Here is a 17,846-nt window from a genome sequence, read left to right as displayed (position 1 = left end):
GAGCTGTCAAAACAGTGTATATGGCTAATGCTATGACAATTGGTTGTAGCCATACCTGGATAAGTCTTCCTTTCTGAGAGTCCTCCTTTTAACTCTCATGCTTAAGCCTATAGTAAGCTTTAATAGAATCCCCAAAGTTGGCTTCATCATTTACCAGCTAGTCGTGAAATTAATCCTTTTAGCATTGAAGCCACAAATCCCAGTATCTGGAGTTCAAGGCCATTCTCAGCAATATAGTAATTTATAGGCTGTCCTGGGCTCCATGATACTCTCTCAACGAACATTTCCAGGGTCTGGCAAGGTGGCTCAGTGGGGTAAAGGTGCTTGTGCCATATAAGTTTGAAATCCTAATGTCAATCTCTGATACCTATGTAAAGGTATAAGAAAGAACTTACGGGGCTGGGGAGATGGCTCAGAGGTTAAGGTCCAGAGGTCCTGAGTTCAATTCCAGCAACCACATGGTGGCTCACAACCATCTGTAATGGGGTCTCTGACATCCTTTTCTGGTGTGTCTGTAGACTGCAACAATGTACTCATCTACATAAAACAAACAAACAAACAAACAAATCTTTTTTAAAAAAGAAAAGGAAAGAAAGAAAGAAAGAAAGAAAGAAAGAAAGAAAGAAAGAAAGAAAGAAAGAAAGAAAGAACTTTCTCCACAAAGTTGTGGCAAACATCTTTACAAGCTGAGCCATCTCACTGGCCCACAAATATGCTCTTCTCTTTTCTTTTTTCTTTTGAGATAGTTTCTCATTATTCAGAACTGTCTGTCCTGTCCTGGAACTGGAACTCTCTATGTAGAGCAGGCTGGCCTCAAACTCACAGAAACCCACCTACTTCAGCCTCCTCCTAAGTGCCAGGATTAAAGATGTGTGCCACTAAACTCTTTCTTTTTGGAGGGGGTGGGGGGGCACGCTTGGTTTTTTGAGACAGGGTTTCTCTGTGTAGCCCTGGCTGTCCTGGAACTCACTCTGTAGACCAGGCTGGCCTCGAACTCAGAAATCCACCTGCTTCTGCCTTGCAAGTGCTAGGATTAAAGGCGTGCACCACTACACCTGGCTGTTTACTTTTTAAATGACCAACAATAAATAGAAAAACAATGTCAGAATAAAGTCCTGGGGTTTCAGTGGGTAAAACACTGGCTGCATTTACCTCACAACCTGAATTTGACCCCCAGGTCCTACTGTGTATGCAGGACACAAAGACACACACACAGACATAGACACATACACACACACAGACATAGACACACACACACACCAGCAGTAACAAAACCCTGCCACAAACAAAAGACATAACATACACATATATAACTGTAAAATAAACTTTAAGAACAGAAATCCAGACAGTCTTTCAAATGCGATATATTTAGGTTTTGGGCCAGCACTCCTGACTCTTGTGTCTCCCAAATTCTGAGATTGCAGACGTTCACCACCGCCATGCCAACTTAAATCACAAATTTGAATAATGAGTCTTTGATTTATTTTGGCCCTACCCAGTCCAGAACTCACAGAGTTCAATCTGCCTCTGCCTCCCTCGAGTGCTGGGATCAAAGGCCCATGCTTTCCCAGGTAAAATCCCTTCATCCTGGCTCTTACTTCTAACCTTCAGTTTCCGCAATGGCTTGTTCTCATTCCTAAAATTCTGTTCTTGCAGTGTGCGGAGTGAGTGGTCTAACAGCCACGCCCCCACATGGCTAGCAGCCACGCCCCCGCATCGCTAGCTTTGTAGTTACTTTCAAGGACAGCTGTATACAACTCACCTTGCACCTTGGGAGGTGGAAGTGGAAGAATCAGTTCAAGGTCATCTTCAGCTATAATGCAAATTCCAGGCTGGTGAACAAGAAAACAGACCGCTGAGGGAAGCGTAGCCTGGTCCTTTGTTCTTGAAAACTAATTTTAACATTTGAATTCCTTCATCTAGCACGAGCCTGGGAAGTGCCTGAGTACAAACCTTATCTTTAGCAATCCTGGTTTCTGCCTGTGTGCTCTCACCTGATCTTACATGTAGTTGATAAAAATTAGGCTTCAGATACCCCCAGCAATCCAAGAGATTGGGCTCTCTGTCTCTGCCTTTCACCTGTCTGTCTAGGTCTCTTAACAGCATTGGCCTGGATCCGAGCAATAGTTGTATGTTAAATAAGATGGTCTTAAAGTAATGGGGGCTGAGGTTAGTTTCAAACTAGTTTTCAGAAGAAAACCTTCAACCTTTGATCCTGTTTCCACTTCCCTGTGCTCTTATAAAAATAGGTGCTGTGTTTTGTTTTTGAAATTTTATTGTGTGTGCGTGTCGTGTGTGTAAGCAGACGTTAACACTGCACTCTGTCCCCTTCCAACCAGGTTAGCAGCCTCTAGAAATATTTTGTACCGTTAATCCTCATCAAGGAGTCAAAACGTGACTGGTATCTGGGGCAAAGCCTTTGAAAATGCTTTTTAATTTGTTTAAAGCACTTAAAAATCTGGCACGTGGTAGAGCCCTGGCCTACAATGCGCTCTAGATTCCTTATCTAACTCAAAAAAAAAAAAAAAAAAAAAAATCAAGCCCTGGTGGGTGGCTACTTCTTTAATACCAGTACTTTGGAGGCAGAGGCCGGTGGACGTCTATGAACTTGGAGTTCTAGGACCAGCCAGGGCTACACAGAGAAACCTTATTTCAAAACCAAAACCAACCAAACAAAAAACAAACAAACAAAAAAACACCCCCCCCCCACAAAATACCCCCCCATAAAAAGAAGAAACAAAATAAAAATGTACAATGAGGAACGCTGTGCGTGCTATGCGAACGCCCTCGGCAGCGTGGGTCTCAGGGCGCTCGGCCTCCGAGGAGTGAATAGGAGTTGGGTGGCTGAGGCTGGAGAGCGAGGACCATTGGGCGTGCGGCGGGGGCGGGGTCGCGGCGGACCTGTGCGCGGCGTGGGGCGGCCATTCAAACGCCGGCCGACCTTCCTGAGCTCTCCTCCCGTGCCGGGCGACCTTCCTGCGCTCTCCTCCGGGGCGCCGGGGCGCGACGTCGGCGGCCGGGCTCGCGTGGGCGGCGTCGGCGTCATGGTCCATTTCTTGCATCCGTTGCTGTGGCCGCGGGCCCTCGTCCTGCCCGACGCCCAGCAGGACGCGCAGGGCCACTGCTTGGTGCAGGTGAGTGTGGCCGCCGTCCGGGCTCCGGGGCGTCCGCCCGTCGTGCAGCGCGGCCCGCGGGCGGGCGGGCTGGTGCGGGGCGGCCTCCTCCGGGCGGGCGGGCGGGCGGCGAGTTGGGCGTGACGGTTCCCTGGAAGTCGCCGGCAGGCCGGCCCGGGCTCCGGGCTCCAGGCTCCGTGGACGCCGCGTCCAGCCCTCGCGGGGTTCCTGTTCGCTGCGCTGCTGAGGAAGGCGCCCGAGTTCGAACCCCAGCCATACTGAGCCCCCCGCTGCGCGCAGGCGCCACCCCCTCAGGCTAGCCCCGCTCCTCTCCTCAGACCTCCAGCCCGCCCGGTCTCCTCAGCCCGCTCCCTTCAGATGGCCTCACCTCAGCAAGCACAGACCCGCCCCTCTCCTCAGGGCCCCGAGCCGCCTCCTCTTAGCGCCCCACGCAGCGGCTCCCCTAAGTCGCCCACCCACCTGCCCCAGGAACCGAGTGCGGAAGGCGGCGAGCCCGAGGGTGACTGGGTCTACACTAGAACTTAGTGATCTTGGATGCTCAGTACCTGGCGGGGGTGGGGTGGGGGACAGCGAAAAATACACCGGTGACAGGCAGATGTGGGTGCTGGGAACAGAGTTTCGGCCTCTAGAAGAACCCTGTGCCCTCTTTTAACCTCTGAGCCATCTCCTTAGCCCCTATTTTAATTTTATTCTGGAAATAAAATTCCACCCAAGATCAGGCTGGTCTGGAACTCACTAAGTAACTCAGGCTGGCCTTGCATTCTCAACAATACTGGGGTTACAATTACAAGCAAGTGACAGGGGACCCAGCTTCTTTCTGCTTGTCCCTGCTTACAAGACAAGCGTCTTACCAAGTGAGCTACTCCTCGGGCCTTGCAGGTTTTAACTCATATGCCTATGTATTTTTTGGGAGTTAATAAAGTTAGTTCTTTGTATATCTCCATATTTATAAAAGGAGACAACATTTGCTGAGCCATGGTGGGACACGTCTTTAATCCCAGCACTCAGGAGTTAGTTTGAGGCCAACCTAGTCTACAGAGTGAGTTCCAGGAAGCCAAAGCTACACAGAGAAACTGTCCAAAGTGGAAAAAAAGAAGTGGGGGGGGGGGGGGGACAGCATTCCCAGAACTATAACAGATTTTGCTTTGGTAATATCTATCAAGAAATGTATTCTCTACTTCATTCGGTTTATCAAATTTATTGGAATTTGAAATCTTCATGGAGTTTTTTTTTCTTTTTCGAGACAGGGTTTCTCTGTGTAGCCCTGGCTGTCTTGAAACTCATTCTGTAGACCAAGCTGACCTTGAACTCAGAAATCCACCTGCCTCTGCCTCCCAAGTGCTGGGATTAAAAGTGTGTGCCACCACCACCCAGCCTTAAATTATCTTTTTAGTGTATATATGGTATCTGTAATTTTTCTGGTTATTATCTTCCAACATATACAACTTTTTTTTAAAGATGTCTTTATTATATGTAAGTACACTGTAGCTAGCTGTCTTCAGACACATGAGAAGAGGGCATCAGATCTCATTATGGATGGTTGTGAGCCACCATGTGGTTGCTGGGATTTGAGCTCAGGACTTTCTCGGAAGAGCAGTCGGCGCTCTTAACCACTGAGCCATCTCTCCAGCCCCCGATATACACCTTTTTTATTTTAATAGTTGTGGGTAATATCTTTATAATTCCCCTTATTTTGCTTACATGATGTGTAATTTTTTTAATTGTTTTTGACTTCTATGCTCTCGACTGGCCTCTAGCTCTTTATGTAGCTGAGGGTGACCTTGACTCCTGATCATCCCGTCTCTAAGTCACAAGTGGTAGGATTATAGGTTTGGACCTGTAATTTTTTTTGTGGATTCTTTGTAATGTGTGTGCCTTGCACACATTTATGGAGGTCAGATGACCATTTGGAGTCTGTTCTGTTCTGCCATATGTATTGAACTCAGTGTTTCAGCTTAGAAGTGAGCCAAAACGCAAATTCTATTGCTCTGATATACATCTGTGTGTGTGTGTGTGTGCGCGTGCTTGCGCGCTCGCTTACTGAGAATTTAAGATATAAGGCTCAAATATTCTCTCTCTTGGTTCACTCAATTTTTAAATTTTTACTTACTTTTATTTTAAGTGCATTAATGTTTTACCTGCATGTGTGTGTGCATGGGGTTGTCTGATTCCCTGGAACATGAGTTACAGACAGTTGTGAGCTGCCTTATGGGTGCTGGGAATTAAACCTGAGTCCTCTGGAAGAGAAGCCAGTGTGCTTAACTGTGAAGCTATCTCTCCAGCCCTATGGTTTGCTCACATTTAAGAAGCATATTAGAGGCTGGAGAGATGGTTCATTGAGGGCAGTTTCTGGTCTTGATGACTCGGGTTCAGTGCTCGGCACCCACATGTGTCAGTATTGACTCTAGTTCTAAGGGATCCAGTACTTTCTTTCTGGCCCCATCACACACTGCATATACTTGTGGCACATACATACACGCAGGCAAAACACTCATACACATAACAATACTTTTAAAGAAGCATATATATTCCGTTATTGATTACAGAAGTCTACAGATGTTAAATGGTATTAGTCTCAGGCTTGGGCAATGTGGCTCAGAGGTGAAGTGTGCACTTGCACGCCTTGAGTTTGGTTCCTGGCCATCTATGTTGAGTGACTCACAACTGCCTGTAACTTCAGCTCCAGGGGTTTCTGACACTTCTGACCTCTGAATACCTGCATTTGTGTGTGTGTAGCCACATATAGGCACACACACATACACAAATCTTAGGTGTGGTTGTGCACATGTATAATTCCAGCAGAAGCAGGAGAATCATTGCAGGCTCAAACCAACTTGGTCTACACAGCAAGTTGCAAGGCAGCTTGCCTTCTGTCTCAATTTCTCAGTTATAACTATAGGCTTATTCTACCAGCCATGGCTCTTGCCCCATCCATCTCTTCCTTTATTTCTCCCTCCCTCTTCCTCTCTCTCTTTTATTTCAAATGTTTTTCCCTTTCCAGGTCTCCCCTTCAGAAACACCCTATCCCATTCCCCCTCACCCTGCCTCTATGAGGGTGCTCCCCCACTCACCCACTCCCATCTTCCACCCTGGTGTTCCTCTACATTGGAGCACCAAACACCCTCAGGCCCAAGGGCCTCTCCTCCCACTGATGTCCAACAAGGGCATCCTCTGCCACATACGTGGCCAGAGCCATGGGTCCCTCCATGTGTATTCTTTGGTTGGTGGTCCAGTCCCTGAGAGCTCCTGGGGGTTCTGGCCTGTTGACACTGTTGCTCCCTCCATAGGGCTGCAAACCCTCTCAGCTCCTTCAGTCCCTTCTCCAACTCCTTCATTGGGGACCTCCGGCTCAGTCCAATGGTTGGCTGCGAGCATCCACCTCTGTACTTGTCAAGCTCTGGCAGAACCTCTCAGGAGACAGCCATATTAGGCTTCAATCAGCAAGCACTTGCCAGCATTTCTCTCTCTCTCTCTCTTTCTTTCTTTATTTCTTTCTCTTTCTCTCTCTCTCTCTCTTTCGTTTTTTTTTTTTTTTTTTTTTTTTTTTGTTTTGTTTTTGTTGTTGTTGTTTTTTCGAGACAGGGTTTCTCTGTATAGCCCTGGCTGTCCTGGAACTCACTTTGTAGACTAGGCTGGCCTCGAACTCAGAAATCTGCCTGTCTCTGCCTCCTGAGTGCTGGGATTAAAGGCATGCGCCACCACGCCCGGCTTTCTTTCTTTCTTTCTTTCTTTCTTTCTTTCTTTCTTTCGTTCTTTCGTTCTTTCATTCTTTCATTCTTTCCATTCATTTTCTTTTTAAGACAGAGTTTCATTGTGTAGCACTGGCTGTCCTAGAACTCACTGTGTAGACTGGCTGAACTCTGCACCTCAAGTGGTAGGATTAAAGGCAGTGCTGCTATGTCCAGCCTTTCTTTTTTTCCTTTCCCCACTGACCCATCTTGTTGGCCCTTCTACCTTATTTGTTGAAACATAGTTCACATTGGAGCCAATTAAAGAGACAAATTAATAGTAAAAAGTTAAAAAAAATATTCAATATTGGGAAGAATGGCAAACAGACCCAATGGCACCCATGAGTACACATCCCAAGTTTATCTTCGGAGTCTCGAATGTGAATTTTAGGTGTAAGTAGAGGCCAAAGTTACACATCGCGGGAAGAGGCGAGATCTGGTTCAAGATCTGGTTCTGTCTGTCGCTGACCTATGGTTGTCTCCCAAAAGATAGTGTAGTACATCACAGCGGTTGTTAGCAGAAGACAGGTTCCCCTGGATGGCCCCAGGCTTCAGACTTTTTCTTCCCTGAGCATGATGCTAGGGGAAACTGCAATTTCTTGCCATATATCCTTTCAATAGTCCACTGGCCAAAGCAAGAGGTAGAAATTTCTCTTTAGAATATACTCTTTCCTGCTGTGCAGGGATCTGCTTGTCTTTGTCCGTAGGTGCTGGGACTGTAAAGCTTCCGTTCTTGTATACTAGGGTCTTCTCTCACCTTTCTGGGTGCCTCACAGACTCTCTCCAGCTCTGGCAGGGTCCTTGTAAATTGCAGGGACTTCCAAAGACTTGTCAGTTGTATATTGCAGAGCCTTGCTAAAGAACCTCCTCCAGGGTGGACTGTTGCAATTCAGAGGAAATTGCAACACACCAGTAATTGAAGCTGGAGTTGAATTCCTCATCTTCCTGCCCCTGGGGTGCTGGGATTAAAGGTATGTGCCATCATACCTGCTTAAGAAAACTTTTGTTTTAAGTTTTTTGTTTGTTTGGTTTTTGTTTTTTTGGTTTGTTTGGTTTTAAGGAAGCAAAGAGGATTGACATGAGTAAGGGTTTTTGGATTTTTGTTTGTTTTGTTTTGGGCTTTTGAGACAGGGTTTCTCTTTGTAGTTCTGGCTGTCCTAGAACTCACTCTATAGACCAGGTTGGCCTTGAACTCACAGAGATGTGCCTGCTTCTGCTTCTGAGTGCTGAGATTCCACTGTCCAATGAGTAAGTTTTATATGAACAGGTTGGTGGGGTTTGGAGGTGTGTATAGTGTGAATTTTTGTTTTGTTATACAGGCCAGCCTTGAACTACTGTAGGGAAGTAGTTCTACCTCAGCCTCTGTATTTTATTATTTTTTCTTTTAACTTAATTTAATTCATGTATATGTTTTACATGCATGTATGTTAAGTGAACACACATGCATGCGCGCGCACTCGCTCCCGCGTCTGGTGTTGGGGAGGAGAGAGGGGCAGGAAAGGATGTGGAATGCTCTGGAACTGGAATTAAGAGAGAGTTATAAGTTGCCACGTGGTGCTGGGAATCGGAAAGAGCAGCTCTTAAGAGTCAAGCACCTGCCTCATGAACATTGAAATTACAGTCAGTCTTTACTTCTAATATACAACAAACACGAAAGAGAGAAGTGTTGAGTTTTGAACCTAGAAAAAGTCCATTTTGAGCCGGGCGTGGTGGCGCATGCCTTTAATCCCAGCTTTCGGGAGGCAGAGGCAGGCGGATTTCTGATTTCGAGACCAACCTGGTCTACAAAGTGAGTTCCTGGACAGCCAGGGCTACACAAAGAAACCCTGTCTCGCAAAACCAAAAAAAAAAAAAAAAAAAAAAAAAAAAAGTCCATTTTAAAAGACTTATTCTTATGTCTTCGAGTGTTTTGCCTGCATGTATGTGCGCCATGCCCGCAGTGCCCACAAAAGTCAGAAGGTATTGCATCCCCTGGAACTGTTAGGAACCTCTGGGAGCTGCCATGTGGGTGCTGGGATCCAAACCCTGGTCCTCTGCAAGAGCAGCTCTCTTAACTGTCAAGCTCCATCTCCAGTCCCAGTAGTCTGGTTTCTCATAAATAAAAGGGTTTATTTACCTAAGGTCAAAAGGTGGAGAGCTGAATCCGTAAGGCTTGAAAGCAAGGTATCCTGGGCTGGGCATGTATGAAGGTGCTTACGGCTCCTCCTTGTCATCCCAGCTTTGGGAAGTGGGTGGAGGAGGATTTCAAGTTCAAGGTGTAGTACAGGAGACGTTGCCCAGAAAGACAAAAACCCAGAAAATATGTAGAAGTGGATCGTTTCTAATATTTGGGATGCTGAGGTAGAGGAGGTCAGACGGGGCTTCTTACTAGAGAGACCCTATTCGTAAGTCAGTAAATAACTAAAATTATCTGGCTTTGAACTGATCCTCTTCCTCTACCTGCTGCTGCCCCTTTCCTCCTAAACGCTGGGTTCACAGGTATATGCTACTGTGCCAACCAATTAAAAAAATTTTTTTAGAAGAAATTATTTCAGTTACTTTGTGGGTGCAGATATGTGGAGGTAAGAGGCCAACTCCTAAGGGGTAGTCAGTTCTTTCCTGTCTTACTCATCCAGGGAACTGAGCACAGGTTGTGAGACCTGAGGAAAAAGTAACTGAGCCTTATTGCTAGCCCCAAAGTGTTTGTGTCTGTAGTCAAGTTATTCAGGAGGCTGAGGTAGGCAGATTGCCCAAGCTCAGGTTTTCAGGTCATCTCTCAACTTAGACCTTGTTTCTAAGATTTATTTATTTATTATATGTGTAAGTACACTGTAGCTGTTTTCAGACACACCAGAAGAGGGCATCAGATCTCATTACAGATGGTTGTGAGCCACCATGTGGTTGCTGGGAATTGAACTCAGGACCTTCCGAAGAGCAGTCAGTGCTCTTAACCTGCTGAGCCATCTCTCCAGCCCTAGACCTCATTTTAAAACCCTAAATAATACGTAAATGAATGAATATGCCAGATATAGTGGTTCAAGTTTGTAATCCCAATACTAAGACAGATGAGGCAAGAGATTTACTGAGAGTCTGAGGCCGGCCTGAGCTACACTGGGATTGGGTTGCTTTTCTAGGACCTTGTGGTACATGGAGTTACTTCTATGGGAGAAGCACATGCAAAGGTGGGGGTGGAGATGTGAGGGGATAACTTGGGGGAGTCGCTGTATAGGTCTTAGTCAGCAAACTCAGGTCTCCAGGCTTGGCAGCAAGTATAAACACTGAGAATTCTAAAACTATGAACTTTAAAATCTGCCTCAGCACTGTCTCCTAGGTTCTGGTAAGCTGTGCATTTGACTTCAGAAGTAATAGTATTAAAATATTATTATTTTTTATCACTATTGAGGCAGGATCTTGCTATGTATACCTGGTTGACCTGGAACTCACTATGAAGACTAGGTCGGTCTTAAACTCTGAGATCTGGGGAGGCAGAGGCAGGAGGATTTCTGAGTTCGAGGCCAGCCTGGTCTACTGAGTGAGTTCCAGGACAGCCAGAGCTACACAGAGAAACCCTCTCTCGAAAAAAAACAAGAAAAAACAAACAAACAAAAACAAAAAACCTCTGAGATCTGCCTGCTCTGCCTTCCATGGTCTAGCTGGGATTAAAGCTGTGCACTGTCAGGGCTGGCTGATTGTTTTGTTGTTGTTCTTTAATTTAGTATGTGCTGTATGGAGGGCAAAGGACGCTTATGGACATTGGTTCTTCTCAAAGATAAACCCAGGCTTGCAGGACAACAGGCACCTTTACCTGCTGAGTCAGTCATCTTGCCGACCGTGGTCACTTTCATGTTGAGTGTTTGCAGATGAATTCTAACAGTTTCTTCCTTTTCCTCTTTTGATGACTTAGGAGGAGGCATCACCCTACTCATTGGTCAACATCTGTCTGGATGTCTTAATTGCTGAATTGGACAAATGGTGTTCTAAAAGACCTGATGGAACATTGTGTCTTCCAGAGCATTGGTATTTTCCTCATGAAATAGCCGATAAATTCCTTGAGAGGATGGCTTGGCAAGGTACTAAATGTTCTTTATTTTTATTTATTTTTTTAAGATTTATTTATTTATTTATTTATTATATGTAAGTACACTGTAGCTGTCTTTAGACACCCCAGAAGAGGGCATCATTACAGGTGGTTGTGAGCCACCATGTGGTTACTGGGGATTTGAACTCAGGACCTTTGGATGGGCCCTTGTGATTCCCTTCCCCCTCTGACAGAGTGTGGATAGGCTCAGTCTTAGGTAGCTTTTGTGCTGAGCTGGCCACCGAGTAAAGAAGGCAGTGGTTTTGTTATAGAGGAAGAAAGCGTTCCTCAGCACGGCGCTCCCTCTTCAGGCTTTTGACAGTCTTTCCCTCCCTCTCTTCTGCATCGTTCTGTGAGCTTTGGACTGGGCCATAGAGAATACCCATTTAGGGATCAGCATGTGGATGCCTGTGTGTCTGCCTGCCTAGAGAGGACGTGAGGTCATCTGTCCTATCATTTCCTTCCTTAGCTCCTTGAGACATAGTCTCTTATTAACCCTGGAACAATGCTGACAGCCAGGCAACCCCATCTCCACAATCATGCAGCACTGGGGTGGTGGCCATGTTGGGTCATGGGCTTTTAACTTGAGTTCTGGAGATTTGAACTCAGGTTTTCATGTTTGCATAGCAGGTGTGCATACACACTAAAGCCATTTCCCCAACTCCAACAGTCAGTTATTCTTAGCCCTTGACCATGTCTGCAGCTAAGCAGTGTAAGCCTCTGCAAAGCTGACAACAGCACTGATCTACGGATAAAAAAAATATTCCGAAGGTAATTTCACAGGCATTTCATGTTCAGCTAGCAAACAACAGCTGTACCTTCCCTACGATGCATAGCCTTACCTCCCCAGCTTTTGACCACATTTACAGTATCAGAGGTGAATCCCCTGTTGTGGCATGGACTTCCAATCTGAGGAGCCATTGCTTATCCCTATAGAAGACTGGCCAGGGTTGTACCCAGGGCCAAGTCCCACCTGGTCCTCAGTAGTGTAGTATGTGTATTCCACAGCTGAGTAAGACTTGATGTCTGGTCTCCCCCAGTAGCACTGTACAGGGCAGGGAGGACGATTCCAACCCAGCTCCAGCTAGATTACTGTGTCCTCCAATTGGAGTGTCCGGTGTCTTCAGCTGTAGAGGGCCCCCAACTACAGTGACAATAGCCAGTGAACCTCAGTGCTTCCTTATTTGAAAAATACCTTTATTTATAGTTCTTAATTTGATTATCTCAGTCTTTACAGGGTAAGCTAAGCTTTCGAAGCTATCCTTGCTGCCAGCCCAATAGGTAAAGAGAATAAAGTCATTCTTCTGTTGTCTGGATCAGGATAACAGTCACCCTCAGCTCCATAAAGAGTCTGAGGCCAGTCTGGGCTCTAAGATATTCTGGTTGGGGGAAAAACAAAATAGAACAGAAGAGAGCAGCAAGAAACCATCCCCATCCGTTTTCTGGCTTCCAACGTTTTGTTGTATTCTCATCCTTTATTCTTTACATTATGGGTGTGAGGCTTTAAAGTGTCTTTGGAGCTAAAGGTATAGATCAGTAGTGGAACATGACTAGTCAGTTGCAGGACACACAAAAAAAGAGCCCAGACTTGATGGCACATGCCTAAGAACCGGAGGCAGGGGAATGAGAATATTGGTCATCTTCAGCTTCACAAGGAGTCTGAGGCCCGTTTGGTACTAGGATAATCTGTCTGGGGAGAAACAAAACAAAGTAACCAACAAGAAGGCTCAGTGGGTCAGGGCACTGACCATTAGGCATGATGGCCCAGTTTCTATCCTTGGGACCTGCATGGAAGAAGGAGAGAACTGAATTCCGAGTTGTCTTCTGACTCCATACATGCACCTTGACATCTGTATGCCACCTCTTTCAGTCAAATAAATGCATAGTTAAAAATTAAAACAGCAACAAGAAACCAACAGTGAGAGGGAATTAAAGGTTCTATTTGATTTGCTTTCTTAGAGTAAAGATTTTGGTTTTTACGTGTGTGTGTGTGTGTGTGTGTGTGTGTGTGTGTGTAGCCAGAGGGCAGTTTGCAAGGGTTCATTTTCTTCACCGTGTGGGTTCTGGTGGTCAAACTAAGGCTCTCAGACTCTGCAGCAGGCTCTTTCATCTTCTGAACCATTTTCACTGGCCCTTTAACATTTTTATTTTATTTTATTTTATTTTATTTTATTTTATTTTATTTTATTTTATTTTATTTTATTTGAGATAGGGTCTTGCCATGTAAACTTGCTGACCTGGAACTTGCTATATATATAGTTCAGACTAGCCTCAAAAATTATAGAGATTTCTGTATCTCAAGGCAAGTACCGCCACACAAATCTATTTTCTTTTAAAAGAAGATCTCCTTTTTTATGTCCATGAATGTTTTTCCTGCATATACATACATGCATTAAGGTGCTTTGTGTTCAGGAAGGACAGATAGAGATGTCAGATGCTTGGAATTGGTGGTACAGGTGGTTTTGAGCTGCCATACGGGTGCTGGAAACGGAATCTGAGTGCCTGGCAAGAGCAGCAGGTGCCATCTCTCTAGCTCTTCTTTCTTTCTTTCTTGTTTTTGAGACAAGGACTTATCCCTTGAACTCGAGTGTGCAAGTGATCCTCTTGCCTCCGCCTCTGGATTAGTTGAGTTTGTAGCCTGCGTCACCATGCCTGAATCTGTTAGAGAATTCTGGAAGGGTTGTGCTTATGTTCCCAAGACTGGGAACATTTTGGATTTGGGAATACAGTTGAACAACTTTAATCTGAAAATCTGAAATGCTCCAAACTACACAGCTTTTTCAGTGTCATCTCATTCCCAGCTGAAGTTATTCCAATTACTTACTGTCCCAAAATTGTCTTGTTTGTTTGCTTGTTTTTGTTTTGGACATTTTCATGATTCTTCCTGAGGCTGATCTCAATCGCATATATGAGGTGGAGGATGCTCTTGAACGCATGATCCCTTCTGCCTCTACCTCCCAAATGCTGAGATTACAGGTGTCTGCCATCACACCCGGCTGGGTCTTTCTAAGAATATAAATGTAAGGGAGGAGTGGCTGCTGGACTACAGAATGATCCTCTCTCTCTCTCTCTCTCTCTCCCTCTCTCTCTCTCTCTCTAAGACTACAGAATGATCCTCTCTCTCTCTCTCTTTCTCTCTCTCTCTCTCTCTCTCTCTCTCTCTCTCTCTCTCTCACACACACACACACACACACACACACACACACTTCTCTAGAGCACACCATTCTCACCAGTCTCAGTTTTGCACTTGAGTGCAAGCATACTATTTTAATCATCTACTGCATGTACTTCTAGATTGGTTCTTTGTGGTGTCTGATATTAGGATGGAGTCTCATATATAGAGAGTTCTTTGTAACTAGTAGCTCAGTAGAGTTTAGTATGGCCTCTTTGTATTACAGATGAAGAAAATGAAGCCTTCTAGGGTTGGAGGGATGGCTCAGCAGTTAAGAATATTTGTTGCAGGTGCAGAGGAACTAGTTTTGGTTCCTAGCACCCACATGGTGGCTTACAACTATCTGTAACATCACTTCTAAGGGGTTAGATGTCCTCTTCTGACCACTATGAGCATCAGTCACAAACCCATAGACACATGAGGGCAAAAACATGCATACAAATGAAATAAGTCAATCTTAAAAAAGTTTTTAATATTTTGATATTTTTAGTTTATATATATATATATATATGAATGCTCTATCTGCATATACATCTGTGTGCCAGAAGAGGACATCAGATCCCATTATAGATGGTTGTGAGCCATTAAGATGGTTGTGAGCCATTATGTGGTTGTTGGGAGTTGAACTCGGGACCTCTGGAAGAGCAGCAAGTGCTCTGAACCGCTGAGCCATCACTCCAGCCCCAATCTTAAAAAAACGTTGAAAAGAAAATGAAGGCCCGGGGCTGGTGAGATGGCTCAGGGGGTAAGTGCACCCGACTGCTCTTCCAAAGGTCTGAAGTTCAAATCCCAGCAACCACATGGTGGCTCACAACCACCTGTAACAGAGATCTGATGCCCTCTTCTGGAGTGTCTGAAGACAGCTACAGTGTACTTACATATAATAAATAAATAAATCTTAAAAAAAAAAAAAAAAAAGAAAGAAAATGAAGGCCCAAAGGATAAATAATTATCTTGTTAAGTCATCCTGTATTTTGAGTTAAAGTGGTCAAAACAGAAAAATCCAGGTGCAGTGGCGCACACCTTTAATCCCACCCAGCACTGGGGAGGCAGAGGCAGGGCTCTGAGTTTGAGGCCAGCCTGGTCTACAGAGTGATTTACACGACAGCTATACTTACATAGTGAGATCCTGTCTTGAAATCTCCTCCCCCAAAAGTGATACAGTGGTGCTATCTACTTACTGATTGTCTACCTGTTTGATTTTGTGTTTTGTTTCTGCAAACAGGGTTGGTGTAGGTAAGTCTGAGTTCTGAAGTACAACCTTCCACAAGCAGACCTTGGGTAAGATAAACTCCTGAAGGCTCCGTCTCCTCATTTAACAGTACTAAATAGTTCCTCTGTAGAGTTAGTGCAGAAAATAAATGAGATAAGCTAGTGGAGGGTTTAGGACAACATCTGGCACAGTCTGCAGGAACCATGGTCAGAATATTCTAGTAGTTAGCATTTGTCTTCCTCATTCACTGCTGTGTCACATTCAGTAAAGGCCTGAGATCTGGTCGTCATTGAGCGTGGTTTTGCTTTTCTTACAGGCAAGCTGACTGACAGAACAGCGAGCATTTTCCAGGGCAAGCAGATGAGCCTGAAGCTCATCAATATTCCGAGAGTTAAACTCTCCGCAGCAGCCTTCACGAAAGCCTTCTGCCATCACAAGCTCATTGAAGTGAATGCCACGTCGGTGGACTCGGAGCTTCTGGCCCCAGACATCATCCACGCTCTCCAGAGCAGTGCCTGGATCCAGAAGAACCTCCAGTGTCTTGTGTTAGACTCAGTCAGCATCCCTCCGAACTCAGGACTAGTGGCCTTGAGTCATTTCACTGGGCTTCACACTTTAAGTGTTGCCAATGTGTCCTTTTGCAATGAAGACCTAGTTAGTGTTTCTCAGTTACCGAACCTGGGAAGCTTGGATATCTCCAATACTCTGGTCACCAACATCTCTGCACTCCTCTCCTGTAAGAACCGACTCAGGTCTCTCACAATGCACTATCTAAAGTGCCTGGCCATGAACAGCCCACAGGTCCTTGCAGTTATCAGACAACTGAAATGCCTGCTTCACCTTGATATTTCTGATCATCAGCAGCTCAGATCAGACCTGGCTTTTTATCTGTTACAGCAGAAGGACATCCTGCCCAACCTCACATCCCTGGATATTTCAGGGGGCACCGACGTCACTGATCAAGCTGTGGAATCCTTTCTGCAGCACCGGCCTGCCATGCGATTTGTGGGACTCTTGTATACAGATGCTGGCTATTCTGATTTCTTTACGGCAAAGCAAGGCTTGAAGGTTTGTCCCTAACGTATATTTTGTCTTCTTAGCATTATAGGTTCTTGTACATTAGACTTAATATTGGGGATGTGGGGCACTTGCATAAAATCCTCCTTGGGAATGGCGGAGATGAGGGGTAGCCCCTTTGTGTGGGACCCCCAAACCTGCATGGTTTTATTAATTGCCCTAAAATCTTGTATCAGTCTCCATCCCTCTGAGCTTTTTTATAATGAACACACTGGTGTTTCGTGGACTGTAGGAAGGGAGAACATAGTGAAGTTGGACTTGTTCTTTTACTAACTGTGTGAGTGCTTCTAGTTTCTCCCTTGCTAGAGGTTACTATTCAATCCAGATAGGCTCGTTGGACAGCCCGTCGAGGTAGGGAGTATTATATTTCAAAGCAGCCATTAGAAATGGAGTGACCTAGGGGAGGGTTTTTAAAGTTTTTATGAGCATAATTATTACTACAGGTATAATCATTTACCCTACAGCAATTTTCTTTTGGCTGACTAGTGAGAGTAACTTCCAGGGCCTCCAGGATATCTTTTCCTAGAAGATGGGTGGCAATGTAGAAATGGAATAATAAATTCTAGGTAGCCCATATAAAAGACACATAATCAAGTTATTTTATTTACAAGCTGTAAGCCTAGATTGGGCAGGTTTGAGCTGTTCTAACTTACATCCCAGCCATGTGTCCCTTGTCACTTGCTGTTTCTCCTAGTCCCCATTCATGGTCCATCGCCTCTCCTAGCAGCTTCCTCCTCTCTTCTTCTTTCTTTCTGCTTTCTTCTTTCTCCTCTCTTCACTACCTTCGACCCCCAGCCAGGTAACTGAAAACCTCCCTACCCCTATTCATTGCCCAGTCACAGGCTTTAGCCTTTTATTGACCAATTAACTTGGGGAGCAAAGTTCAGACAACAAAAGCTGGTGTCCTCATTGGGGGTCAACCAGATCTTGGGTTATGTAGCATTTGAATACATAACACCAAACCAACCTCCTGTAGCACTGCTGGCCTCAAGAAGGCATATCAGGCCTGTACCCCATCAGGGTCTTCCCCATGGCAAGCTTGTTTGTGGTGAAGGAATGCATGGGCAAACTCAGATCACCAGGCCGGGCCATCAGTTTTTGGGCAGTTGACAGAGTTCCCTTTTTAAAAGCACTTCTTTAGCTGAACACAAACTAAAGTATGTGAGGCTGAAGCAGGTAGATTGTAAATTTGAAATCAGTTTGAGGTATGTGTTAAAAACCTGTTTCAAAAACAGCATTTTCTTGTCAGTTTAGTAGAGTCCTGAAATAATGATGTTAGTGGTGGAGTCAGGAGAGATTTTTTTGAGTCTCTTTTCATTTTGTAAGATCCTTTATCTCCTATCCCCTAGGTTTTTTTTTTTTGTTCTTTACTACTCAGGAATGTTGAAAGCTTGATCACACCTAGTTAAAAAAAAATCCTGGGTTGGAGAGATGACTCGGTGTTTAAGAGCATTGACTGCTCTTC

The 17,846-nt window shown here is 45.1% G+C and overlaps 1 protein-coding gene across 3 annotated transcripts in view; it reads left to right on the top strand.

Moving 5' to 3' along the window:
• The first annotated feature begins 2,878 nt into the window (after window positions 1-2,878).
• The window catches only part of Zyg11a (zyg-11 family member A, cell cycle regulator), a 37,844-nt gene continuing 22,876 nt past the window's right edge, over window positions 2,879-17,846 (top strand). The window contains exons 1-3 of one of the 3 annotated variants that reach the window (XM_006502976.4): window positions 2,879-3,134; window positions 10,746-10,911; window positions 15,621-16,372. In XM_006502976.4, coding sequence (XP_006503039.1) covers window positions 3,045-3,134; window positions 10,746-10,911; window positions 15,621-16,372 — 1,008 coding nt within the window. In that variant the 5' untranslated portion in view covers window positions 2,879-3,044. The remainder of the gene's footprint in view (window positions 3,135-10,745; window positions 10,912-15,620; window positions 16,373-17,846) is intronic. The other 2 variants (NM_001167936.3, XM_017320136.1) reach the window with 2 other exon arrangements.

The sequence above is a fragment of the Mus musculus genome, chromosome 4 (genome assembly GCF_000001635.26).
Source record: "Mus musculus strain C57BL/6J chromosome 4, GRCm38.p6 C57BL/6J".
In the NCBI taxonomy this organism is placed as follows: Eukaryota; Metazoa; Chordata; class Mammalia; order Rodentia; family Muridae; genus Mus; species Mus musculus.
This window is presented reverse-complemented; position numbering and strand designations above follow the sequence as displayed.